Consider the following 23,642-nt stretch of genomic DNA (forward strand, 5'->3'; position numbering starts at 1 on the left):
TTTCCTTACTTTACCCCTGATCTTATTGGGCACTTCTAGTTTATTCCTATTACAGATAATGCTTGCTGATATTTTTAGATAGATAATACTTCTTATTTTAAGGAAAGTTCCATTTCTTCTTATGTTTTCTAGTTTTTTTTAAATCGGAATGGGTATTATATTTTGTTAAAAGCTTTTTTGCATCTATTGAGAAAATCATATGATGTCTATTGGTTTTTATATTTATATGGTCAATTATGCTGATAGTTTTCCTGATATTGAACCAACCCTACATTCCTGGTATAAATCTCTTCTGGTCATAGAGCATGATCCTTGTGATATATTGCTATACTCTCCTTGCTAATATTTTATTTTAAAATTTTTTACATCATATTCATTAGGAAATTGGTCTATAATTTTCTCTGTTTTGGCTCTTCCTTCTATAGGTATTAGCACCATTATTTGTGTCATAAAAGGAATTTGATAGAAATCCCTTCTTTGCCTATTTTCCCAAATGGTTTATATGTTGGAGTGAATTATTCTTTAAATGTTGGTAGAATTCCCAGGTGATTTTTTCCTTAGGGAGTTCAATTTCTTTTTTTAAGATGCAGTTATTTTGTATTCTATTTCCTCTTCTGTTAATTTAGGAAATTTATATCTTTGAAAATTTCATCCATTTCACTTAGTGTCAGACTTATATTGGCATTCAATTGGGCAAAATAGCTCCTTTATTACTTTACTTTCCACTTCATTGGTGGTGAAGTCATCCTTTTCATTTTTGATCCTGATAATTTGGTTTTCCTCTTTCTTTTTTAAAAATAAAATTAACCAATAGTTTATCTTATTGCTTTTTAAAATAAAATCAATTCCTAGTTTTATTTATTGGTTAATGATTTTCTTGTTTTCAATTGAATTTGCATTATTATTTTGCATGAGAATGTATTTTTTCATAACATTTGTCTTTATATTTGTTTTCTAGTTCATTAAAACTTATATGATGGTACCTATGTTTGCTTCAAATAGTTTTGCCTACTTCAGAGAATATCAAGTTATTAAAAAAGTAAATACATGATTGAATGCATATGCAGCTAAGTGGACTTTCTTTTTATTTCAGCTAATAAATGGAGGTGAAGATGTACTGATATTTTACAATGATAGAGCATCATTTCCCATCCTTCTTCAAATGATGTGTTCTGAGAGAGACCGAGGAGATGATAGTGGACCCTTGGCCTACCATGTAACACTTGTGGAATTGTTGGCAGCCTGTACTGAGGGAAAAAATGTATATACTGAAATCAAGTGCAATTCTCTTTTGCCTCTGGATGATATAGTGAGAGTAGTAGCCCATGATGACTGCATTCCTGAGGTAAGCATTATTATGAAGAATATTTATGAATTATTATTAATAAAATAATACTTTTAGAAGATATATGAATATTTTTAGAAGAATAAAGTCACTCAGGACATTGGTTCTTAACTATATTGTGCTTTTTCTATAGTGACATGATTAAAGATCATTTCAAAAAGTTTCTATTCAGTACTATAGTTAGTCATGATGGATATGTGTAATAGTGACTATACTTTTAAACATTATGCTATTAAGTCTATTCATTTTTAAAGGTTATTTAATACAACATGGGCAGAAATTCTGCACTTATTAAACCCACATTTTTTTTGTAGAATTAAAACTTAAGAAACACAAAATAGATGCTATTATGTGCATGTCATTTCTTGTCATCATATAAAAAAATCCAATATTTATGATATGGCATCCGAGTTTAAAAGTCTTAGAGAGTTTTAAACTGTGTAAATAGATTTCAAAAATTATTCTACAAGCAGAATGAATTTGTGCTATTCTTTTGAATATTTTTATCTTTGTTCATATATATATATGTATATATGGGTTATGTAACTTTAACTTTAAGGACCATATATTAGAAAAGTTGTGATTTAAATCAGTGAGGTCATTCCTTCTGCTAATAGAGATCTTTATCCTTCCACTCATTAGTATAGTGTTTTGAGTTGTGGACAAAAAAAAATTATCACCCCCATGTCCAACCTTGTGGTAATTAAAGTGACAAACAGATTTTTTTGTTTTTTTCTGAAGTCAACTTTTAAATTTTAAGTTTTGGCTTTTTTTTAATCTAATACTGATTAGAATATCTTCTATATATTTTAAGTCTCAGCTCAACTCTATCTCTTCCATAAAATTCTAGTCTTAATTGATATTCTCTGAAATATAACATATATAATCTATTACACATAATTTAGTTTATCATTATAGACTATTATATAGTCTTTGATAATTTTATAATAGTCATTTTCCCAACAAGATAACTCCTTATGAGATAGTACCATGTCATTTTTCCATTTCCTTAGAATGACAAACTCAGTGTTGATCCCATTATGAGTATTTTTTTTCCCACTGGTTGTTCATGAGATTAAAAAGGAGGAAAGAGAATGAAAGCTAGGAATAAGTGGACACATTATTGAGAACTTCAAGATTAAACTAGTGATGGAAACAAAAAAAGTTTATCATCATGGGAAAAGGAAAAAAAAAGAATTTCTTTTTTTTTAACCTGCAGGTAGACTAATTTCCTAAGGGAAATTTATATTTTATGAGTATTTGCTGATAATTATTCCTTGAATTTAAATATTAGTTTCCCACGTATCTTATAAATGAACTTCCATCTCTGACAGTTTTATTTTCCTTTTCTTGGAGTTCTGAGAACATAGCAGTTACTCAATAAATACCTAATAACATCATATTATAGTAGAATCACATAGCAAAGTACACATATATATATACATATATACATATATATATACATATATATACATATATATGTAATATATGCTCACTATTATCATCATATTTTGTTTTATGGCACTGATATATCTCTAAAAATATGGAATAATTAGTTGCTATCCAACTATTTTTATCTTCTCTTAGAGTTTTATTGTCAATACTCTATAATTTTGATTTGACTAATGACAGTGTAGATAGACAATGACTTCATTATGTGTTCATCAAAGCTGCTCATTTGCTAGACCAGTGGCATTAATCTGAAAGTTTCCAAAGTATATATTGAAATCATTTCCTTTTTTTAAATATTTCTAAGCACAGTAATCCTGTGATCAATTAGTAAACTAAGGAGAACAAAAAAATCCTTATAACCACTAAAGTCATCTACCATACTTGTCAGATAGAAATATAGGACTATTTTAAAATAAGATCATTTTTATAATATTAGAATAGACTCCTATCATTTGCAGAAGTGGATTAATGAAAGATTATAGTTAATTCAGGTTATAACATATAATAAATAAGGAACCATGAATAAAAACTATAGAAAAATCAAAGAAATGCCAAAGTGACATAAGCTATGGATAGCCTGAGGGCACTACAGTGCTACCCTTCTTGGTTTCAGGAGGAAGAGCCAGGAAATCATTCAGAACTTTCTGTGGATTTCTTAAAGTGAAGCATGGAAAAGATTCACAGAGAATTGGGCAGGTATAACTGGGTTGTAATTTGGACTTTTAAAAAGGAAGGTCTGCATATATGAGACCAAAAATTGATTTAGGCATTTTAATATACTACTATCATAGCAAATATGTGGTAAGCAAATTACCATCTTATATAGTATCTACAACATAAAACTAAATTTTTTCCAATTTTGATAATTCAAAATTACTAGTAGCAATTTTAGCAGCCTTGTGTAGGAATGAACTTTAAAGTATTTATTCGATTCCTGGAAAAAGTATAGTTGCTGTCTGTGTTAGTCATGTAGTAAGCCAGCTGGTGGGCCAGAATAGGTTGATTCAGAACATGGTCATGCAATTTAAAAAGTGTATGTGGAAAAAAAGTATAATGATTTCAGTAGCCTAATCCCCTCTAGAGAAGAGACTTTGTTTCTCAATTCTCTTGTGTAGATACCTTGAAAAATATAACATTATCACTGTAAAAGTTGAGTAGACACTGAGGGCTTGAAATACTGCCTTCTATTCCATAAAGACTTGAGATATGTTGAAAACACTTTTAGACTCATGCCTCTGATGCTTTTTGACAATAGCTTAAATGTATTTGTCGCATTTGTTATCTTTTCAAATAATAAAAACAACCCCCTTTTTTCAAAATGTATTTCTTCTGAGAAACAATTGTTGAAATATGTTTGAGAAACAATTACTGAATATGTAAGAACATTTAATTGCCCTTCTGTTACATTATTTTTTTGACTATGAGTAAGAAAAGGACAACTTATTGACTGTGTTTATTTGATACATCTACAGGTTAAGATCGCATATGTGAATTTTGTTAATCACTGTTATGTGGATACTGAAGTGGAAATGAAAGAAATCTATACTAGTAACCACATTTGGAAATTATTTGAGAATTTTCTTGTTGATATGGCAAGGGTAAGTATTCTGACAAATTTTTGAAATTTAATTAAGATAATTGAACTAGCAATAGAATTTGAACCATCTTTAAAAAGCATTAGCATTTAATTATGCTTCACCAAGAACAAATGAAAATAATTAATAATTGTTATGGTTATTTTTTATTCTTTTATAATTTAAAATTATGTCTACAAAACATTAATCATCTGAATTTAAAATGATAAGTATAATCAATTCTATTTGTAAAATAGACTACAGCAAATTATCTGGTTGATTATTTACATTTTCCATTTCTCATGTGGATGTTTGATATTTTTTATATATAGTATTTATGATCATTTAAGATATATTGGAGAAAAGGTCTAATGGACATATTCTTTTTCTAATTTACAATGATTTTTATTCAATCTATTTGTAGGGATAGGAACTAGACCTGTGATTTCATTGATAAAGAGAAATTAATGGATGAACAAACTTCTTATAATAGTGCAGACTGGCACTTCTTTCTTTGTTTCTCTTTTTAAAAATTCCATAGTTAAGACTAGATCTGATCAATGCTAAACATGGAAAGATTTCTCCCTAGCATATTCAGATCATTTTATCCTTTCCTAAGGAGTGGTATCAGTAGTTCATATTTTGTTTATCCTCCCAATTCCTTTGACTTCTACCTTCACTACATTTCAGTCATCTGAGAGACTTTTCACTTTGGAAGCTTTATTATCACTTGGTGGTTTTTACTATTCTACCACTAATATTGTGAATTTTGAAACTATTTTCTCTCAGTAGAAGCTACTTCTGTTTCATTCAGTTCCACCACTCTTCTGTCACTTTTGGCATATTTCTTAAATTAGCCTCTTACTTTATTGTATAGATGGAAGAATCCTTATTTGAACTTTCTTATTAACTTTTTCTACTTTGCTAAGTTTAATCTTTATAAAACTTAACCCTCATCATAGCTTTTCCTACTCTATACATGACATGACCATCCTACCAATTATCCCTGATCTTGTTCTCAGTCATTAAAAAAAAATTGTATTTTTAAAAAATGAAAGTACACTTTCTTTCTTTCCCATAGTCTTTCCTATTTCCTCCATTGAGAAAGCAAGAAAAACAAATTTCAGTAAAACAAAAGAAATTCCTTCATTGGTCATGTGTAACAACAGCAATGTCCAAATTGCACTTTGAATCTATCTCTCTATCTGGAGGTGGATGGAGTGTTTCATCATGAATCTTCTGGAATTGTGGTGGGTCATTATGTTGATCAGAGTTCCAAAATCTTTCAAAGTTGTTTGTCTTTAAAATGTTGATTATTATTATATATTTTTTTCTGCTTTTGCTCACTTCACTTTGCATCAGTTCATAAAAGTATTTAAAGGTTTCTCTGAAATCATCCCCTTTATAATTTCTTTCAACACAATAATATTCTATCACATTAATATATGTTACCTTGTTCAACTGTGCCTTAATTGATGACTATCTTATCAATTTCCAATTCTTTACCAACACAGATAGAGATGCTATAAATTTTTTTTTACATATTTGTTATTTTCATTTTTTTGATATCTTTTCAAATACAGACATACCCTAGTAGCATTATTACTCTGTCAAAGGGTATTGTGTTTGGTCATTTCAGTCATGTCCATCTCTTTGGGATCTCATCTGAGATTTTTCTTGGCAAAGATACTGGAGTGGTTTGCCATTTCCTTCTCCAGTTCATTTGATAGATGAGAAAACTGATGCCAATGTTTAAATGACTTTCCCAGGGTCACATAGCTATTAAGTGTCTGAGGCCACATTTGAACTCAGGAAAGAACTTTCCTAATTTCAAGACCAGTGCTTTATCCACTGTGCCCCCTAGCTGTCCACTCTCAAAGTCTTTAATATATTTTGGGGCATAATTCAAAAAAATTTCTTATTCTTTTTTGCATAGCCTTTATTGCCCATTTTTTCTGACCTTGTCTTATTTCTGTACTTTTGCTTATTTTCATGTCTAGAATTTCTGTTGAATATTTTCTTTTCAGGACCTAACTTAGATATTGTTTCCTTCAAGAAATCATTTACCTTTTCTTCCTTCCCAGGATGTAATTCTCTTTCTTCAGATTTTCCATATAACTTTACTAAGATTTTTGTCTTAAACTTTTTATATCTTCCTTAGCATCTTATTTATTCATGTGCACTATAACTCACTGTTAAATGTGAATTATGTTGTTAATCCCAGTTATTTTCATGTCATTCCCTGTGCTTAATGCAATGTCTTTCCCATAGTAAGTACTTAAAAAGATTTGCAGAATTTAATTGAGTGTCAATAATGCCATTCCACTTAGATTTTTACCATTATTTATAGTTTTGTTATTAGTATGTGAGTTCCATAAAATACTTAAAAAATTGGAGTTTTATTCAATCTATTTTGTTTAATAATGAAGTAACTTTTAATTGTCCTGAGGAATATTGACTCCCATTATATAAAGTAAAATAAATAGAAACGAATCCAATATGTAGCCCCCAAAACACTTCATTGCCTTCATAGAGGTGTTTCTATTTAACTAACTATAAAAATCCTAAAAGACCCTTGAGGCAGAAATATGGAACTGATACATCCTAATGACTGTGCTCTTGATTTGCAAGAAGATATTAAACAGATTACAGAGTGATTTGCAGAGTGAGTCATTGGTATGAATTGGAAAATAAATTGTAAAAAGATTTCTACTCAGAAAATAGGACACACAACTAAAGATTTTTCTTGGAATCTTCTATTTGATATTTGCCACTTATTGTTCCAAATTACCATTCTTTGTCTTGTTCTGATAAATATTTAAGGCATCTTCATTTTAGTTATTTTGATAAACTAAAAATGTAATTATTGTTTAACTTAATAAAATGTATTATCTGATGTCTTATATTATGACATTTTGAGAATAGTGAATTCACCACTGATAGAGTTTCAAAAGTAGAAATTAATGGAGTTTGAATTGGCAGCATGAGGATACAGACAAAATTTTCACTTCCTCTCTTCTGTGGTAGAGAAAGAAAAGCAATCTCAATTTATTATAGTGTCTCCTTAATGTTTGACTTTAATCAGAGACCCTGAAAAAGTTCTCTTGAAGAGTATAACTCAAATTTTCACACACACACACACACACACACACACACACACACACACACACACACATATATATATTATTGAATAAACAGTTTAAATAAATGACAGTATGCAGATTTTTAAAATCTTTGTATATAAAAGCCTCCATATGAAAGCTGGAAGATAGATATATTCATTACTGTAACTTAAACTCTGTAGAAAGTTGAAAGCTTATTAAATTGGGTTAGTCATCTATCATATCATCTATCATACTCACTCTATCATTGCAGATCATCATCATCTAAAACAGTCACAGAAAGTTCCCAGAGCACTGAGAGCTTCAGCAATTTACTTGTGGGCACACAATCACTGTGTCATAGCAAGGACTTAAATCAAGTCTTCCTGGATCTGAGACAGACAGACCCTGTCACTGTACCTTACAGTCTGATTGCATGGTCTGAATTAACACTTAGGCTAGCAGCAATAAAGTAATGCTCAAATGAAACAACCCATCAATGAGTGAGTTAAATATGTTCCTGTAAGATCTATTGATTTCACTTGTGACAAGAGTTATAGAATACTAGAATGATCTATTAGTAAGCTATTGTGACTTGCAGCAATCAGAAGAGATATTCATCATTTTGATAAAGGATATATCTCATTTACCTTTCTTTGTATTCCTATTGCTTAACATGATGACTAGCATATTCTGGAGTCTGGGAAACCTGAACTCAAATTCAGCCTCAAATCCTTAGTAGCTGAATAACCTTGAACAAGGAGTCACTTAACTTTGTTTGCTGCATTGCGAAATGAAATTGAAAAGGAAATGGGAAACTCTTCTATCTATCTTTGCCAAGAATGGGGTACCCAAATGGGGCCATGAAGAATTAAATTCAATTGAAAACAATTGTGATAGCAATGGAATTCTCGTAGATGAAAAGGAAGCAGTCTCATGGTTCACAAAATGAGGTTGAAAACTTGCATGTGCTAACAATTGCAGGAATGAATGGATCAAAAGCATTTATTAAGCACTTACTATACGAAAGCACTAGTTAAGGATTCATATCTCTTAGTGCTAAATGCTAGAGATAGGGATAAGTTGAGACAGTCTCTGTCCTTACTGAAGTCAACATCTGAACTGATGGAGACAACATTCAAAAGAAGAGCTGTAGGGCTGATTCCAAGGTCTATGAGTACTAAAGGAATGTGAAGTGTAGGATGCCTTGAGTTACCTCAGATCAGATGATAGTGCCAGAGATCTGAAGGACAGTTAGGCAGGACATGTGATATTTAAGATATGAGAGTAGTCCAGCAGCAGAGATGGGTTCTGGGAGAAGAATTTGTATTGGGCAAAGGATAATATGGTCAAAATATATTGGGATTATTGCCTTCTACAATATAGTCTGTTTTATTTTAATTTTCCTATTTTTTAAAGGCTAAATAATTTTTAATATTTTATTTTCATTAATTATGTATAAAATAATTTTAAACATTTTTTTTACATTTTGTGTTCCAAATTCTCTCCTTTCCTCCCCTTTCCTTTCATTGAGAAGGCAAGAAATTTGATTGTTGGCTTATACCAAGTTTGAGTCAGACCTCATATTATGGTTTAGTATGAGTCAAACTATGAAAATCCAAGCCAGGATGTTTTAAGAGTGAGGTCTAGTATAAAGGATGATAGAAGTGATAGTCTTACTATACTTTAGTCAAACTACATCTGGAGAATTGTGATCAGTTCTTTGTAGGTCATATTTTAGGAAGACATTCAGGCATCAAGTATTTAAGTGATTTTTATATGTCTGCTGTCCTAAGTTCTAGGAATTAAAGAAAAATAAATGCTTTTGCCCTCAAGAAGCTTACATTCTATGTGGAGAGACAACATGTAAATAAAGAGGTATATACAAAATACCTACAGAGTACATGGATAAGCAGTGATGATCTATAAAGAATCCAGAATAAGGAAACCAGAATGGTAAAGGCTTTTATGTTTTTGCTGTAGGAAGGTCATTGAAAGAAGGTCATTAGTCTGGAAAGAATATAGTTGCTGTCTTCAAAAGACTGTCATATAGAAGACAGCTGTTCCTTATACCTCAAGTGGAAAAAAAGTAGGAATAAGGGGTAGAAATTATAAAGAAGAAAATTAGACTTTCTGTAAAGACATTTTCTTAAGAATTAGAGGTTTTCCAAAGTGTTATGAGTTGCCTTAGAAGATAGTAGATATTCCTTTACTTCAAAGTCTGAATGAATATTTTAAGTGTTGTAGAGCAGATTTGTGTGCAGTTAGTGTCATTTCTGAATGACTCTGAGATCCCTTCTTGTGCTGAGATATTGTGAAAGTGCAGTTTTTTTTTTTCACATGAATTGTTTTCAGGTCAACACCACAACACTCATTTAATATTTCTGTACTGAGTTCTTATTTCTATTAAATTTCATCATCTTGATTTTAGGCCAGTGTTTCAGTCTATTGAGATCTCTTTGAATCTCTGTTTTATTACATTGAATATTTATCTCTTCCAGCTTTGTTCCTTCAGAAATTGATAAAAATGTTAAAACAGGACAGAATCAAGGGCAGAAACTTTTGGTACTCTTCTTAGCACAGAGCTATTAATCAACATTGTGGTCCTAGTTGTTCAGTCAGCAGAGCTGTAAATAGCTAATAGTCCTTGTAAACAGTGGGACTCTCCACAGCCATAAACATGAGAAGAATCTCAATATGGAGTAAATGTGAAAAGGACTTTGGGTCTTTTCAGTGACAATACCACATGGATAATACACTGTTGATAGCAACATCTTTAGGCTTGAAGAACTTAACTGTCTTTGTTTTTTTTCTACACAAAGTGCATATAAATGCCTATATTGTGTGTGTGTGTGTGTGTGTGTGTGTATTATCTATATGTGTTGATGTAGTATATTTGTTTATATTATGTATATGTGAGTCATAGATCCACATGATTTTAGAGTTAGAAGACAACTGTAGCCCAATATTCTCATATCATAGGTGTAGCAGCAAGAGGGGAAGGGACTTGTCAAAGATCATGCTTTAAAATTTGTGAAATATTTTATAAATATCTAATTTTATTCTCACAACCACCTAAGGAATATTGTCATTATCACTCCTCCCCCATTTTACAGATGAGGAAAGTGATTCAGAAAGTTTGCCCAGAGTTATATAGCCTGTTAAATGCCTCATGCTTTCTGAATCTAGGTCTAAATGAAGATTTGGAAAACTATATATATATATATATATATATATATATATATATATATATAGTCTTTTTTAAAATTTATTTTTTTATTTCTTAAAAATATTCTATTTGTTTTTGTGCATTTTTTGTAAGGTTTTGAATTTTACAATCCCTCCACCCCTACAGAAGGCAGTCTGATAATCTTTACATGAAAACATATAGGCTTGCTAAAAATATAATTAAATGTTGAATTTTACCCATTCTAAAGCCAAACTCAGGATCAATAATAACAAGCATTTAGTCAGCAAGATATCATGTACTCTTGGGAAAATTATTTCACCTTGGATCTCAGTTTCCTTGGCTATAAAAATTAAAGTATTGGCCTCTGAAATCTTTTCCAGCTATATAACTATAATCTTATATACTGCGTATATAACACTGTGTTAGGCACTGATGACAGAAGTTTAGAAAAAGCATACTCATTTTGTTTATAAGCTCCTAGCATCTCTGTCTCTGTCTCTGTCTCTGTCTCTGTCTCTGTCTCTCTCTCTGTCTTTCTGTCTTTTTTATATACTAGCCTCTGTTTCCCTTTTTTTATCATTTTCTTCCCCCTGCTTCCCACCATGCTTGCTAGTGAATTATTTATTTGATAGTTCAAATTTAGATAATTTACTATATTTATATGAGTCCCTAAAAAGATGTTAAGTAACTTCCAGATCATTTGCACAGTACCTTTTGATCTTCAATGTTTCTGTATACCTAAAAAGTGTTTTGAGGGTGGGAAATGAATTCCTTTGGGCTGTTATAATTGTGGTTGTAGATAAGTCTGGTGCTGTGAGCTTTATTATTACAGCACATCAATACACTATGGGCAGTATTCTTTTTATTAATTTATTTTTATTAAAGATATTATTTGAGTTTTACAATAAAGAAGATAAGAGAAGTCTAAGAGGTGACAAGATCAGACAATAAGATATCTGTTTTTTTTTCTAAATTAAAGGGAATAGTACTTGAACTTTGTTCAAACTCCACAGCTCCTTATCTGGATAGAGCTGGCACTCTCCTTTGCAGACAGCCCAAAATTGTTCCTGATTGTTGCACTGATGCAATGAGCGAGTCCTTCAAGGTTGAACATCACTCCCATGTTGCTGTTAGGGTGTACAGTGTTTTTCTGGTTCTGCTCATCTCACTCAGCATCAGTTCATGAAAATCCCTCCAGGCTTTCCTGAAATCCCATCCCTCCTGGTTTCTAATAGAATAATAGTATTCCATGACATACATATACCACAATTTGCTAAGCCATTCCCCAATTGAAGGACATTTACTTGATTTCCAATTCTTTGCCACCACAAACAGGGCTGCTATGAATATTTTTGTACAAGTAATGTTTTTACCCTTTTTCCTCATCTCTTCAGGGTATAGACCCAGTAGTGGTATTGCTGGGTCAAAGGGTATGCACATTTTTGTTGCCCTTTGGGCAACAGAAGGGTTGGATGAGTTCACAGCTCCACCAACAGTGTAATAGTGTCTCAGATTTCCCACAACCCTTCCAACAATGATCATTATCCTTCCTGGTCATATTGGTCAATCTGAGTGGTGTGAGGTGGTACCTCAGAGAAGCTTTAATTTGCATTTCTCTAATAATTAATAATTTAGAGCATTTTTTCAGATGGCTATGGATTGCTTTGATCTCCTCATCTGTAAATTGTCTTTGCATATCCTTTGACCATTTGTCAATTGGGGAATGGCTTTTTGTTTTAAAAACATGACTCAGTTCTCTGTATATTTTAGAAATGAGTCCTTTGTCAGAATCATTAGTTGTAAAGATTGTTTCCCAGTTTACTACATTTCTTTTGATCTTGGTTACATTGATTTTATCTGTGCAAAAGCTTTTTAATTTAATGTAATCAAAATCATCTAATTGGTTTTGGTGAGGTTCTCCAACTCTTCCTTAGTCATAAACTGCTCCCCTTTCCATAGATATGACAAGTAAACTAATCCTTGATCTTCTAATTTGCTTATAGTATTGTTTTTTATGTCTATGTCCTGTAACCATTTGAATCTTATCTTGGTAAAGGGTGTGAGGTGTTGGTGTAATCTAAGTTTCTTCCATACTAACTTCCAATTATCCCAGCCGTTTTTATCAAAGAGGGAGTTTTTATCCCAATGGCTGGACTCTTTGGGTTTATCAAACAGCAGATTACTGTAATCATCTCCTGCTTTTATGCCTAGTCTATTCCACTGGTTCACCACTCTATTTCTTAGCCAATACCAAACAGTTTTGATGACTGATGCTTTATAATATAATTTTAGATCAGGTAGGGCTAAGCCACCTTCTTTTACTTTTTTTCATTAAGCTCCTGGCCATTCTTGACTTTTTTATTTCTCCATATGAATTTACTTACAATTTTTCTAACTCATTAAAGTAATTTTTTGGAATTTTGATTGGTAGGGCACTAAACAGATAGTTTAGTTTTGGTAGAATTGTCATTTTTATTATATTAGCTGTACCTACCCATAAGCAGTTGATATTTGCCCAGTTATTTAAATCTGATTTAATTTGTGTGAGAAGTGTTTTATAATTGTTTTCAAAAAGTTTCTGAGTCTGTCTTGGCAAATAGACTTCCAAGTATTTTATATTGTCTGAGGTTACTTTGAATGGGATTTCTCTTTCTAGCTCTTCCTGCTGTATCTTGCTAGACGACATATAAAGAAAAGTTGAGGATTTGTGAGGGTTTATTTTATAACCTGCAACTTTGCTAAATTTGCTAATTGTTTCCAGTAGTTTTTTGGATGATTTCTTGGGATCCTCTAGGTAGACCATCATGTCATCTGCAAAGAGTGAGAGTTTTGTCTCTTCCTTCCCAATTCTAATTCCTTCAATTTCTTTTTCTTCTATAATTGCTGATGCTAACATTTCTAATACAATATTGAATAGTAGTGGTGATAATGGGCACCCTTGTTTCACCCCTGATCTTATTGGGAATGCCTCTAGCCTCTCCCCATTGAATATAATGTTTATTGATGGTTTCAGATAGATACTGCTAATTATTTTAAGGAACAGTCCATTTATTCATACACTCTCTAGTGTTTTTAATAGTTAAGACAAAATCTTTCATTATACAGAAACATGATCATCACTTTCTTTTACTCTCTTCCACAGTACAAATTTGTCTCATGGTTTTCAAGCTCTTCCTATTCTCAGTACTGTGAACTGGGTCTCAGTTTTCTCTTCTCTGAACAATACTATGCTTTCCTGCTTCCCTACCTTTGCTCAGTTCAACATTTGTGTTGTATGCATCATACTAGACTCATAGGACATACTAGTTCAGAGCACAGGGATCATTTCTTATTTATGTTTAAATCTCTATCAGTCCCTTTTCACTTCTACCCTGGAGCTTAGAATAATATTCTTTTTAAAAAATATATTTATTTATTTTCATATTACTACAATAGTCCTGTTGTAAAAGAAACCATAATCATCCTTCACCCTTAAAGATAGGTAAACCTTAGGAAAAATAAAGTGAGAGAAAAAGGAAAAAAAGGGAAAAATGTGTTTCAGGCTGTATTCAAATACCATTAACTTTGTCCCTGGGATAAGTCAGTTGTTGCAATATTTTTCCCCCCACAGTTGCTATTGCTCACTGTATTTCCTTCCATTCTATTTATCCGCACTCCCATTTATTCAATTCTCTCTCCCCTTTTACTTTGTCCCTCCTCAAAAGTTGTATCTCACTACTCTGTCCCATAAACTTCCCTCTCATCTGTCACATACCCCCTTCCCATCCCTTCTTCCCCTTTCTCCCATCCCTTTCCTTTCCTTTTTCCTCTAGGGTAAAATATAGAGTTCTGTACTCTATTGAGTATGTTTGTTATTTCCTCTCTGGGCCACTTCTGATGAGAATGAAGGCTCATCTTCCCCATCTTCCATTCCATTGCACAAGCTTTTTCTTGACTCTTTTGCGTGAAATATCTTAGCCCATTAGAATAATATTTTATAAATAGTAGGTACTACTAAATTTATTTTGAGTGAAAATTCAGAATTAAAAAAAATCTCTAATAGTCTCTTCCTTGGTTAATTGAATCCTTTCTTTTATTACTATAGTCTAGATGTTTTTGCTGAACTTGAAGACAATTTAAAGTAGGGATTAATCATATTTAATTTCATTATACTGTCTTTTTTACATCTTTTTTATTCTTGTATCATTTTATTCATAGTTATTTTGGTATGTCCTCATTTCTGGTGGTAAATCCTTTATATCTTATTATTCATATGAAGGCAGCCTTGAATGAAAAAAAGAGTGAAAACACATTTATTAAGTACTTACTATGTGCCAGACACTGTGCTAAGTACTGTGGATATAGATATAAACTTGCAAAATATCCTTGTCCTCAAGGAGCTTTCATTCTAATACTAGGAGACAACATACAGAGGGGATTAGAAGTGGAGGGAGAAGACCATGCTAGCAGAGCACACTCTGGAAAGTTTTTGAGTATGAATCTGGTGTTAGAGGACCAGTCTGTCTCTTCTATGTTTGGGGAGACTTAGTGTCAGCTTGACTGCAAGAAAGTGAATTTTCCTATCAAAAGAACTCAAAAAAAGGTTGACTCGAGTCTAGAAGAATTGTGATCTATGTTAGTAGAGGCAAATTTGAAACATTGAAATGTAGAAGGAAAAAGATGTTTCTAGAAATACAAATTTAATTAGTGGGGTGCAGGGTGAGTAAGAATTAAACAAGCTGAAAGATATTGGTGAGAAAGGAATAGCTCAATGGTGTATAAGAGATTTATTTCAAATGCTAATTGTTTAAAGACAATGCAGAAAAAGGAAAGGTCTGGGAGGTTGGAATCTTAAAGTAAAATATCAATATTAAATGTCATAACAAAAATATTTATAGTTAACATATTTTAATGGCATATGTTTTGTATTATAAAATGTTTATTTGTTCTTAAAGTATTTTGTGCAAACATGGATTGTTTTTATTTTCCTGTGTAGGTTTGCAATACAACTACAGATAGGAAACATGCAGACATTTTCTTAGAAAAGTGTGTAACAGAGCCAATCATGAATATTGTTAGTGGTTTCTTTAATTCTCCCTTCTCAGACAACAGCACAAGCCTTCAGGTAAGTCAAGCAGAAGTCCTTGCAAGGCTTTTGTTTAAATTAAGGGTTCATATTTAGTCTGTTTGCTAAAAGATAATATTAATGATATCCTATAAATCAACAGGCACAATCATGCATGTATCATTTAAAATTTGTTTTTAGAGGTAATTTATTAAGTAAAACTTCCATTCTATCTTTTCTGCTTTCCCATTATGTGAAAAACATTTCTATTCATAAAGAAAATAATTTGTACTTATAACAGATATTTTGAGATTTCTGTCAAGTTTATATATGTGTGCATATACAAATATACACACACATCCTATTTTTTCAGTCTGTATATCTAATTTTAAGGAAAATGATATATTTCCTATTTTTAATTTATGGTAATAGCACAAAGTTAAGAATTAATTACATTTTGATGAAGGTTTCAAAAATTTAAGCTACTATGCCTAATATTTGAAAGGTTCATTTACATTTTTATGCATTTTGCCTTCTATTTTAGACTCATCAACCAGTTTTTATTCAACTGCTTCAGTCTGCCTTTAGAATTTACAACTGTACCTGGTTAAACCCGGTACAGAAAGCCTCTGTGGAGTCATGTATCAAAACACTGGCTGAAGTGGGTATGTTAAAGTATCAAGTTTTTCTTATTCTTACATATCTATCTATCTATCTATCTATCTATCTATCTATCTATCTATCTATCTATCTATCTATATATTTAAGGTGGCTCTAGTTGGAGCTAATGGGCAGCAAAAACAGCTTTTCCACTTTGTAGCTTTTTTTTTTTGCTAGTAGCTTTAGCTTTATGAAAATGAATTATAGTTAAAAAAACCCTCTTTGGGTCAGGAGGAGAATATTGCTCTTTTTTTTGTACATTGAGATTTAATATTAATTGTAATTCTCTCTTTTATCACCTTAATCCAAAATATCTCATTAAGCTTTTATGGAGAATAGCTTGGCTTTTTTCTTAAAATTTGCAAAGGAATTGTTTTTTCTATTGGGCAAATTTACCTAATTAAACTTCTATCTTTCAGTAGACTTTTAAAAATTTTTTTAGTTTTTGTATTTTGTTTCTAATGAGTAACATTTATTGAGAGTCTTATGCATGCTAGGAAATTGATGAGTTAGATGTGGAAGGTAGGCTTCCTGACCTTGAGGATCTTAGGTTCTGTTCCAGGGATTTATCAACCCAAAATTATGCTCTGGGTGGGATATTAGGATAATTCCCTTCTTTGTAAAACAAGGGATTGGATTAATTAGCCTATAAATTTCTTTCTACTTCAAAACCTGAAATGCTCTTATCCTATGATAGATGTTCCTTATATCATAGATTTTTAGTTGAATGGGACCTCAGCAACCTTCTAGTCCATCCTGCATCCAACAAAGAGCCATCAATTCAGGCTATTTGATAAATGGTAATCTAGTCTTCTCTTCCACTGAATTTGACTCATTTCCTCCTAAAGATACTCATTACAATTTTGAATAACTCAAGAGTTAAAGAAGGAAAACTAGAAGGAAATTTTTCCTTACATCAAATCTAAATTTTCAGTTCTGCAACAAATTAATTCCTTATGCACATGACAACCCTTAATATGCTTGAAGTTATCTATCAAGTCTCTCGTGAATCTTTTCTTCCACAGGATAAACATTATTACTTCCTTAAACTAGTTCTATGTCTTGGGGTGTATGGGGTATTCAGAGAGGGCTAGAACCTCTGGTATGAGGATTTGCTGAGGTGTTTTAAGGACCAAATTCTCACATGTGGCTCCTAGAAGGTATAGTGGGCAAGTGGCCACACTCATGTAAACAGTCTCAGCAGATGGATTAACCAGGTTGAGAGTAGACAACAGGTTTCAAACTTGTTGGTGGATGAGGGGTATATCTACCACAAGCACGTGAAGATTTCCCCTGGGCAGATGAGAACAATTTGTTCAATGCTCATGAAAGACAGCTGAAGAAGGTGCCATAGTGTTTAAAGATTGGTCAGACATTTGCCAAGGTCTTCCACTGCATCCTAGGTCATCACCAGTCATCCTGACTTTTGTCTTATGACTTTGTTAGCTTCTGTTGAATTTATTTAGTGATATTCAATTTGCAGTCCATTAATACCTATAGATTTTTTCAAACGAACTTTTGTGTACCATGTCTTTCCTAACTTTTACTAATGCATTTCTTTAATCTAAGTGTGAGACTTTACGTTTATTCTTATTTAAATTTTATCTTGTTGCTTTTTGGGTTTTTTAGTTCTGTACTCTGTCATTCTATGTGTTAGCTATCCCTCTAGACCTGGTGACATTATTGTTATAATCCATCTAAATTGTTATAGCCATCTAAACCCTTATCCAAGAAATTGATAAAAACACTAGACAGTACAGGACCAATACCAGATCTCTGAGAATCTTCACTTGCAACTTCCTTCCAAATTGTCATTAGACTAATAATTTCTTCTCTGAATTTAGCTACCCAATCCTATTCAAATTCATTAAAATGTTCTATCATCTAGCCCACATTCATTTATATTTTTCTACACAAATAGCCAGAAATATTTTATCAAACACTTTCTTGAAATCTAGGCAAACTCTATCTTCAGCATTTGTTTTAGTAATAATAACCCCGTCAAAAAGGGAAACAAGATTAGTCCAGCATGACCTATTCTTGGATGAAGCCAGTCAGTTTTTTTTTTTTTTTGTATTTTTTGCTTCTTCTTTTAGTTCTTCACTAACTGGAAAGAACTGAAAAGAAATTGTTGATTAAGAGTCAGGCTATTTCTCCTGACTTACAAAGGGGACAGGATTGCAAACTTTCAAAGCTGGTGGCAGTACTTCTAAAAAAGTAGGAGAAGAGATGTGGCAGCAAAACAGCAACCTGTTCATGTGATACTTAAAATATTAAATCTGACATCTTCCACACTCATGTTTCAGGCTGCCAACACTTAAGCTAATGACATGGCAAAATAATTAACCTTGATATCATACTAGAAACTAGTTGAGTTTGAAATCAATGTGCTGTTTGCCACAAACTGTTTTTTCTTTAAACCAATTTAAGTATTTTTTTTAAAAAGCAGCTCTGAATTATAGTATAAATTGTCAAGTTATAATGGTATTTAATCCATAGATAGTTCTAGAAATACAAACAGATTACCTGGCAAATGGAACCTTGTATTTTACACTTTAATGATAGTACACCGTATCTTTTTTTTTTTTTTTTTTTTTTTTAGCCCTTAATGAGCTGAATTCAGTGGTGGAAATAAATCCACCATATGGTCTTAAACACTACATGGAGTACATGCTGATCATCAGCAGTCCTTAAAAAGTGGGAAATGAAGAACACTGAATCATACTTGAGATCCCTGGCTTTAGTAGTGCATTCACATTGTATGGTAAAATCATGTCTTACATCATGGAATAGCATGTCTTTGGGGGTTTAAATGCAGGACTGTTAGTGCAGCATGTTTCTTATTATCAAGTTACAAATGTTCTCTATTGAACACAAATTTATGATTAATCAGGAGAGGTTAATGTGGTGGAAAAAGTTTTTTTAAAATACTTAACAAATATATAATTGATGTCAGTAAACACAATCATATTTCTTAATCACTGTCTGAGTTCCAGGCTATGTAAATGACCCTGGGAATACAAAGTAAAGAATGAAATAGTATCTTCTATCAGGGAACACAGATTCTTTAGTGTAAGAAGCATTGTTCACAGATTAGAAAACATAAAAAAATCATACGAAGTAAATTCAAGATAATTTTGTGGGATGAAGGAGGCATTGAGAAAGAGATCTTGTTAGAGGTGACCTTTGAATTCATACTTGAATTTTAAGAGGTAGACAAGAGGAGAGATTTCATTCAGGGGACTTTCTATCCCAAGGTGAGGACCCAAGAAATGGATTTAATGGATGAGAAGCAGCAAATAGGCTAGATTGTCTGTACTGACTGTAAAAAGAAGTAATGCATAAGCCTAGAAAGGCAGGTTGGAACCAGATTGTAAGGGCTTTAAAGGAGAGGCACTATAGGACTTAAAAAAAAATTTGCATCCCTAGTGCCTATGTACACTTTGTACATGGTAGATGCTTAAACATATGCTAAAAGAATGATACTACATCTAAGTAGAGCAGCTGCACACAGAGCCATTCAGCTCTAGAATTATCTTCTCTTTTCCTGATGTCACTATGTAATCCAATAGAGGATTTTCCTCTCAGAGCTTATGTGGGGCATAAACATTGACTCATTCTTTTTTTCTTTTAAATTATGTTTATTTATTTTTAATATTAATATTTAAAATTTTGAGGTCTAAATTCTCTCCTTTCTTCTAACCCCTCCTCATCCATTGAGAAGGCAAGCAATATGATATTCATTATATATATATATGAAGACATGCAAAACACATTTCCATATTCGCCATGTTGCAAAAAAAAAGGTAAGAAAAGAAAGAAAAATATCTTGAAAAACTATATACCTCAGTCTCCACTCAGAGTTCATAAATTCTCTCTCAGGAGGTAGATAACATTTTTTTTTATCATTAGCCTTTTGAATTCTTGTGAACCATTGAATTTTTTTTATTTTTTTATTTTTTTGAACCACTGTATTTTTAAGACATCTTTTGTTTTAACATTTCCTAAGTTTTCCCATATGATTTTTCTTCCCCCTTTCAAGAAAGCCATTCTTTATAAGAAATAGATTTTTAAATAATGAAAAAGGGGAAATTATTCAGCAAAAGTGATTAATTAATAAAAACACCTGGCATTTTATGCAGTTTCACACCTTTGAATATCTTCTCACTCCTGCCCCCAACCTCTGCAAAGGAGTAGATGTAGGTCTGTTCTCACATCTCTTTTTTGAGTCTATCTTGTTCTTTGTAATCTTGAAATTTTCATTTTCATTTGTTATGTGTATGTTGTTTTCTTTTTTTTAAATTTAAGACAATGGAATTAAGTGACTTGCCCAAGGTCACACAGCTAGGCAATTATAAAGTATCTGAGGTCACATTTGAACTCAGGTCCTCCTGACTCCAGGGCCAGTGCTCTATCCAACCATGCCACCTAGCTGCCCCTGTATATTGTGGTACTATAAATATTTTGGTTTTTATAGAACCTTTCTTTTGGTCAATTACTATCTTGCACTATATGATTAGCAGTGGAATTAAAGAGTATTGCCATTTTGAAATGCATGTTTCCTTTATTTACATAATTCCAAATTGTTTTTCAGCTGTACTAATTCATACCTCCCTCAACGATGCATTAATTTGCCTGTCTTTCTATAACTGCCCCAACAACATTAACTTTTCCAATTTGTTGAGGGAAAATCTTAATTGACCTATTCATTCCTATGAATTTTGGACAACTAAATAAAAAATGGATATTGATACAGTCTATAAGTAACATGACTTTCAGAATGGGGTATTACAGGGAGGTTATGATACTTGGAATAAGCTCAAACCAAAGATCCCTACATGTAATGCTATCAGTATCTTAGACTCTGTTCCCCCTTTCTCTGCACCCTATCCCCAAGTCTTGTCTTCAGAACTGCCAGCTGTAGACTAGAATAAACATAATTAGACTCGCTGGGTAGAGATTTATCAAGTAAGCTGCAAACATATTTTAATATAGTATAATGTTAATAAAACACAGTAAAACAAAAAAATATTAGCCCAGCTTATGTGAGTGAGAAGAATTTTTTAATCTAATTTCTTTTTTTCAATTCAGGTTTCAAATAATCTTTTTCCTACTCCCCCTCCTCTAAGAAAACATGAAAAACAAAATCTGTTACAAACATATTAAAGACAAAAAGATTTCTATTTTGGTCATGTAAAGAACAAACAGAAGAAAAACCAAAAAAGATATGTTTCTACTTGCCCTGTGAGTGCTTCTCCTTTCTGTCTGGAGTGGATAGCATACTTCATTATGAGTCATCCTCTTGAATTGTGATTACTTATTTGTATACATTTTCCTTTTGATACTGTTCACTTCATTTTGCATCCATTCCTACTTTTCTTCTCTGGTTTCCATGAAACATCTTATTCATCCTTGTATCGTTGAACATAGAGAAAGTAATGTTGTTTACCTCTAATCTTCCTTCTATGACGAGATAGAATAGAATAAAATTGGTCATTAGGCAGTTGATACTTGAGTCAGGATATAGAAATATACCTACCTGCACCTGATGAGCTCAGATCACTTGACCCAGATGAACTATATCTGAAGGGACTAAAAGGATTGACAAATGGGTAGAGAAAGCAAAGGGATATAATGTAATGCAATATAATGAGAATTTTTGTATTAGAATTATGCAGAAGTGAATTGGAATCTTCAAATATAGTTAGAAAGATAACTTGTCAGTTATTTGATTGCATACTAAAATTTTATTACAGATAGGGTTAAGACTAAATGACCTCTGGGTTCTTTCCTTTTTTGAGATACTATGTGACTATAATCAAATAAACGTATTTCCCCACAAAGTTAGATTTTTATGAGAAAGTAAAATAAAGCTTTCTAAGAAAGATGCAGTTGATAAGTGTTTCATAAAAGTTAACGTATTTTTTTTAAACTGAATGTTTGTTGATAATTTGGTTGGTTTTCTAAGTGTTTTTATATTGATGCACTGTGAAGGGCTTTTAAAACATGGAACATCAAGTCACCAAATACTTTTTTGAATTTTTGATGATTAGACTTTAGTCTTGAAAACTCAAGGTACTCTCAGGCTAAAAACATTTGCCAATTTTATGGAGCAATTTACCTACAGGGGATTAAAAATTTAAATTTGGTGACTTCCTCATCTTAAAATATTTTAACATAGTTTGCAAATTAATGGTTTTTGGAGGATGGAATTTGCCAAATTAAATGTCATGATTTAGTATTGTAGAAAGAAATTCATACCTTATACAGTATTTTCACATATTGATCCCAACTGAGTAAAAAGTAAATATTTATGCTGACAATTTGATGTTCAGTTTAAAAATATTTACATATGTTTTCTAATTTTACATTAATGAGTATGACATGAGACATTAAAATCTTTCAAACTGTAAAGGAATCAAACAAGATTTGAACAGAAGAGTGATTCTATTTTATTTTTTATCAGGTGGTAGTTTTAATTAATTGAACATTTTTAATAAGTTATAATTGAGACCTACTATTTAAACAACAACACAGTTGTTAGTTCCAAGTACTTCACAGGATTATTCAATACTGTTTTTTTGTTTACTAGAATGAATTTAGAGGAAATGTTGAAATGCATATTTTAATGGACAAAAAAATGAATTATCCAACAGCTCTATGCTGTTTTTGTGCTTTTTTTTGGAATGCATTTTAAAATTGACTTTTATTTGCTTTTTTTTGGCATTTTTTCCTTTTTTGCTAGCATAAGGTTATTGGTTTGTTTTGATAATGTATTAAAAAAAAACCTTCCACTGATTAAGAGAGAAAGGACTCATATTTTTTCCTTCTTTAGCAAAGAATCGTGGCATTGCAATTCCAGTGGATTTGGACAGCCAAGTCAATACTCTGTTCATGAAGAGCCATTCTAATATGGTACAGAGAGCAGCCATGGGATGGAGAATGTCAGCTCGTAGTGGACCACGCTTCAAAGAAGTACTTGGAGGGCCTGCATGGGATTATAGGAACATAATTGAAAAGTTGCAGGTAAATATTTCAAAATTTATATTTTGCAGTGAGATAACATCCTCCCTTGATGCTTGGTATCATGGTATGCAAGGGTGCATAAAATGAGCTTATTGTTAAGCAGTGTAGACTGCTGAAAACTTTTAGCAGGGAAGTGATACAGTCCTCATCTTTATTGAATTCCATACAACATTAAAACTTTTTTCTAATCTTTTTCTTTTGAATTTTCTCTTTTCTCTAGGTTTTCATGGACACTGTTTTTTTAAGTCCT

At 31.9% G+C, this 23,642-nt stretch overlaps 1 protein-coding gene across 1 annotated transcript in view; it reads left to right on the plus strand.

The window, feature by feature from the left end:
* The window catches only part of ITPR2 (inositol 1,4,5-trisphosphate receptor type 2), a 482,746-nt gene that overhangs the window by 227,955 nt on the left and 231,149 nt on the right, over positions 1-23,642 (plus strand). The window contains exons 31-35 of the mRNA XM_074195308.1: positions 1,094-1,345; positions 4,270-4,395; positions 15,638-15,766; positions 16,251-16,371; positions 23,202-23,392. Coding sequence (XP_074051409.1) covers positions 1,094-1,345; positions 4,270-4,395; positions 15,638-15,766; positions 16,251-16,371; positions 23,202-23,392 — 819 coding nt within the window. The remainder of the gene's footprint in view (positions 1-1,093; positions 1,346-4,269; positions 4,396-15,637; positions 15,767-16,250; positions 16,372-23,201; positions 23,393-23,642) is intronic.

The sequence above is a fragment of the Macrotis lagotis genome, chromosome 7, assembly GCF_037893015.1.
Source record: "Macrotis lagotis isolate mMagLag1 chromosome 7, bilby.v1.9.chrom.fasta, whole genome shotgun sequence".
Taxonomy (NCBI): domain Eukaryota; kingdom Metazoa; phylum Chordata; class Mammalia; order Peramelemorphia; family Peramelidae; genus Macrotis; species Macrotis lagotis.